The 5,173-nt window shown below is 49.0% G+C and overlaps 1 protein-coding gene across 1 annotated transcript; it reads left to right on the forward strand.

The window, feature by feature from the left end:
- Positions 1-868: 868 nt before the first annotated feature.
- Positions 869-2,659, forward strand: LOC117958085 (potassium voltage-gated channel subfamily D member 1-like). The gene is made up of 3 exons (XM_034894341.1): positions 869-1,162; positions 1,402-1,647; positions 1,943-2,659. Exons 1-3 carry the CDS (start codon positions 1,007-1,009, stop codon positions 2,657-2,659), a joined length of 1,119 nt encoding a protein of 372 aa, XP_034750232.1. The 5' UTR covers positions 869-1,006.
- The last annotated feature ends 2,514 nt before the right edge of the window (positions 2,660-5,173 follow it).

The following is a 5,173-nucleotide window of genomic DNA, read 5'->3' on the forward strand; positions in this document are numbered from 1 at the left end:
AGAGAGAGAGAGAGAGAGAGAGAGAGAGGGAGGAAGAGAGAGAGAGAGAGAGAGGATGCAGCGAGGTGGAGGCCATTCACACATATGTTGATGTCCTTCCTGGAGTCCTGGATCTGGTCTTTCTGTCTCGTGTCCCGGTGGCGATAAAGCTGCGAGAGAATAACTTTCTTGTTGTTTTTACACATGGACCGGACGGCGGAGACGAGGAGACATTTTGTTTTTCTGCCGGAGAGACCGTGTGCTGAAGAGGAACAGGAAGCGGCCGTCTCTTCTGGGTTTTAACGGAGGTTATTGCACACCACGCGGAGCTGGTCACGTGACAGGAAGTCTCCGCCCCAACAGGAAGTCAACATCCCAACAGGAAGTCTCTGCCCCAACAGGAAGTCTACGCCCCAACAGGAAGCCTACGCCCCAACAGGAAGTATCTGCCCGACAGGAAGTGTCCGCCCTGAAAGGAAGTCTCCAACTCAACAGGAAGTCTACGCCCCAACAGGAAGTCTCCACCCCAAGAGGTAGTCTCCGCCCCAACAGGAAGTCTCCGCCCCAACAGGAAGTATCCGCCCTGACAGGAAGTCTGCGACTCAACAGGAAGTCTCCGCCCCAACAGGAAGTACCCGCACCATCAGGAAGTCTACGCCACAACAGGAAGTCTCCGCCCCAACAGGAAGTCTCCGCCTCAACAGGAAGTATCTGCCCTGACAGGAAGCGTCTGCCCCCACAGGAAGGACAATACCTTAAAGACGGGCTACGTACCTGTCGGATGCGTCGGTGTTCCCGCTCCTTCACAACGGTTTTTTCATGGCGTGACACCTAACTGTCGGCTAACCCCCCCCCCCCCCCCCCCCCCCCCCCCCCCCCCCCCCCCCCCCCCCCCCCCCCCCCCTTCAACATGTCCGCCCATCTAAAGAAGTGAGGATTTAGCTTCCTAACTTCCTCTCAGGTTCGTCTCCCCCCCCCTTCCAAAACCCCAGATCTGGTGTCTGCAGGTGGGCCGTGCTGATGCAAGATGGCGGCCGGCGTGGCGACATGGCTTCCGTTTGCGCGCGCCGCGGCGGTGGGCTGGCTGCCGCTGGCCAAGAAGACCATGCCCAAGCCCCCCGTGGACAAGTCCTCCAAGTCAGACGAGATCCTGTACGTCAACGTCAGCGGCGTCAGGTTCCAGGTGGGTGCTCAGAGTCAGGACACCTTCACTGACATCGACCCTCTATAGTCTGTCCACCAGAGGACGCTCTACAACGTCCCTGTTAGTGATGGCGTTGCATAGTCTGTCCACCAGAGGACGCTCTACAACGTCCCTGTTAGTGATGGCGTTGCATAGTCTGTCCACCAGAGGACGCTCTGCAACATCCCTGTGTTCTAGCCTCATCTTCATCATCTGTTTCTTCTTCTCTCCTCCTGCAGACATGGAAGAACACTCTGGACCGCTATCCGGAGACGCTGCTAGGTTCTTCGGAGAAAGAGTTCTTCTACAACGAGGAAACGCAGGAATTCTTCTTCGACCGAGACCCCGAAATGTTCCGGCACATTCTGAACTTCTACCGCACGGGGAAGCTCCACTACCCCCGCAACGAGTGCATCCAGGCCTTCGACGAGGAGCTGGCCTTCTACGGCATCGTGCCCGAGATCATCGGAGACTGCTGCATGGAGGTACACGTCCAGGTCCTCCGCACCCAGGACCCGGTCTCACGGCTGGGTAGATGGATGGATGGATGGATAGGTGGATAGATGGATGGATGGATGAATGAATGGATAGGTGGATGGATGGATGGTAGGGTGGATGGAGGATATTGATAGATATTTTACACACTACACTTTACTATCGTTATCATCATATTCATGACTGATATTGTTCAGCCCTGGTTTCACCATCTCTAACTTCCACGTTGTGTTCCTCTTTCTCTTCCTCCTCCTCTTCATCCTCCTCCTCTTTCTCTTCCTGAAGGAGTACCGCGACAGGAAGAAGGAGAACCAGGAGCGTCTGGCGGAGGACACCGAGGCCAATGAGGCGATGGACGCCCCGCTGCCCCCCCACAGCACGTCCCGGGAGCGTCTGTGGCGAGCCTTCGAGAACCCGCACACCTCCACCATGGCGCTGGTCTTCTACTACGTCACGGGCTTCTTCATCGCCGTGTCGGTCATCGCCAACGTGGTGGAGACGGTGCCGTGCCGGCCCCTCAAGGGAAGCGTCCGGGACCTGCCCTGCGGCGAGAAGTACCAGCTGGCGTTCTTCTGCATGGACACGGCGTGCGTGCTGATCTTCACCTTCGAGTACCTGATGCGTCTGTTCGCCGCGCCGAGCCGCTGCAAGTTCATGCGCTCGGTGATGTCGGTGATCGACGTGGTGGCCATCATGCCGTACTACATCGGCCTGGTGATGCCGGAGAACGAGGACGTGAGCGGCGCCTTCGTCACGCTCCGCGTCTTCCGCGTCTTCCGGATCTTCAAGTTCTCGCGGCACTCGCAGGGTCTGAGGATCCTGGGCTACACGCTGAAGAGCTGCGCCTCGGAGCTGGGCTTCTTGCTCTTCTCCCTCACCATGGCCATCATCATCTTCGCCACCGTCATGTTCTACGCCGAGAAGGGCACCAAGGGCTCCACCTTCACCTCCATCCCCGCCTCCTTCTGGTACACCATCGTCACCATGACTACGCTCGGGTGAGTCGCGTCGAACGCTTTTATGTTGAATATAAAAGACGTAGCAGCGGAGACATGGTGGGCGGAGGAAGAAAGGTAAAATGTTACGAAAGACACAGAAAAACTTTAAAAACCGGTGTGAAAACCAACAAGGAAGAATGCAACAAAAAACATTTAAATTTACAAAAGTAAACAAAACACCGCTTAAAAGTCCTTTATGTTGAAAATAAAAGACATAGCAGCAGAGACACATGGTGGACTGAAAAATAAAGTTAGAATGGTACAAAAACACAAAAAAAGGAACGAAAAACTTGAGAAAAGGCGTCAAAAACCCAGAGGAATTCAACAACCCCAAAAAAAATTAAATGTGAAAAACTTCTACAAAAAGAAAACCTTATTTTATTGATAGCTAGTAACCCTTTGATGATATGATCATTTGTTTGAGAGCTTGTTCAGTGTCTGAATAGCTGGTGACAGCAGGTGCAGATCAAAGAGATGACATCACAGAGATGAAAGGCTTCCTATTGGTCCTTAGTAACCAGGCAACCATACTCTGTATGTCTGTCTGTCGACATCTATCTGTCTCCTTCTCTCTCGGACACACACACACACACACACACACACACACACACACACGTCCTAACGTCTTAAATAGGTTTTAATGTTATATATCTGAAGGGTTAAGACACTTATTATCTGTTATTAAGTTTTATTGATATTTGCATGTGCACCAAGTAGGAGGCACGCTGATAAAATTTCTGCGGAATTTTCTAGATTTTGTTATACAATTCAGGCACAATAACTATTATCGCCCATACTTATTATTAGTCTTCCGCCAGATTTTCGTCCCGCTACTAGTCCCGGAGCGTTGCCAACACACACACACACAATACATCAAAACGTGTGTAATGATCGGGAATGGTGGGCTATGACTTTTTTAAGAGATATGCCGTGCGGTTTTACCGAAATCGGAAAAAAACGGCGAAATAATTCTCACAGACTTTAATGGGAAATGTTGTGGAAATCTCTCAACATCTCTCCAAACCCCCCTCTCTCCAAACCCCCCGGGCTGTTTCACCATATTTTGATGTTTTTGGTGTTTTTTTCCAAAAGTTTTTTTGAGATTTTTAATGTTGACATTTTCAGGTTATTTTATCGGGCCATTATTGGTGACAAAATATAAAAGAACTGAAAACAAGTCAAGCTGACCCGAGGAGGGTTAACCCTGTGGTGGAGGAGACTTCCAATTCCACAAAATACACTTCCTACCAGCTGCACCCACAAGTAATCTGAAATTATTATTAATATTAAAGCTCGCATCAAGAGTCTTGTTTTTTCATGTGGAAAACTTCAACAAAAAGCATGAAAAAAGTGGAAAAGATATTGTAAAAAAAAAAAAAAAAAACTTGAGAAAAGGCATCAAAAACACAGAAGAATGCAACATTTATGTTGAAAATAAAAGACGTAGCAGCAGTGGTGGACCGAGGAAGAAAGTTAGAGAGTGGAAAAAAACTAAAAACTAAAAACTAAAAACTTGTTGCCCAACTTGTGTCAAAAACACAGAATAATTTTTTTGTTATGTGTAAAACTTATATTGTATCAAATATTGTGAATACACTTTTTAATATGAAATATATTTTATTAAAGCGTGCATCCAGAGTCTGTTTGTCTCCCAGGAACCATGTCCTCGGCCCGGAGGGCATCTTGGGATTTTTAGTTTTTTAAGTTATACTAACAATGTATTTCCAATGGGTTCAGACACAGACTTCTTTTTGGAGCCGGTGGAGATGTGATGGGTCACTGTGATTGGTTAAGAGGAGATGTGACGGGTCATTGTGATTGGGTTAGAGGAGATGTGACGGGTCACTGTGATTGGTTAAGAGGAGATGTGACGGGTCACTGTGATTGGTTAAGGAGGAGATGTGACGGGTCATTGTGATTGGGTTAGAGGAGATGTGACGGGTCACTGTGATTGGTTAAGAGGAGATGTGACGGGTCATTGTGATTGGTTAAGGAGGAGATGTGATGGGTCACTGTGATTGGTTAAGGAGGAGATGTGATGGGTCACTGTGATTGGTTAAGGAGGAGATGTGACGGGTCATTGTGATTGGTTAAGGAGGAGATGTGACGGGTCACTGTGATTGGTTAAGGAGGAGATGTGACGGGTCATTGTGATTGGTTAAGGAGGAGATGTGACCGTCTGTTTCCACCATGAAGCAGATTCTTCCCACTCGTTGCTTCTCGAGTACGATGGTAGATCTTCACCCTGCTGCCCACACGGACCCACTGCTGTATGTGTGTGTGTGTGTGTGTGTGTCTGTGTGTGTGTGTGTCTGTTTGTGTCTCTCTGTGTGTGTATGTGTTTGTGTGTGTGTTCAGAAGAAAGCGTCAAAAAAGTGTTAAAAAAATATAAAAATCTTCAACAAAAGTGATGATGTTCAATTTTTACGGGAAGACAACACGAGGGTTAAGGATTTATTTTTTGGGCTTTTCCGCCTTTATTTGACAGCTACTTAGATGAAAAGGGGGGGGGGGGGGG

Source organism: Etheostoma cragini, chromosome 15, assembly GCF_013103735.1.
Source record: "Etheostoma cragini isolate CJK2018 chromosome 15, CSU_Ecrag_1.0, whole genome shotgun sequence".
NCBI lineage: Eukaryota > Metazoa > Chordata > Actinopteri > Perciformes > Percidae > Etheostoma > Etheostoma cragini.

Excerpts from the sequence above, each read along its gene's own strand:
- LOC117958085 (XM_034894341.1), top strand. The coding sequence starts at position 1,007 with ATGGCGGCCGGCGTGGCGACATGGCTTCCGTTTGCGCGCGCCGCGGCG. Across the intron at positions 1,163-1,401 it reads TCAGCGGCGTCAGGTTCCAG|ACATGGAAGAACACTCTGGA; the intron begins GTGGGTGCTCAG and ends CTCCTCCTGCAG. Across the intron at positions 1,648-1,942 it reads TCGGAGACTGCTGCATGGAG|GAGTACCGCGACAGGAAGAA; the intron begins GTACACGTCCAG and ends CTCTTCCTGAAG.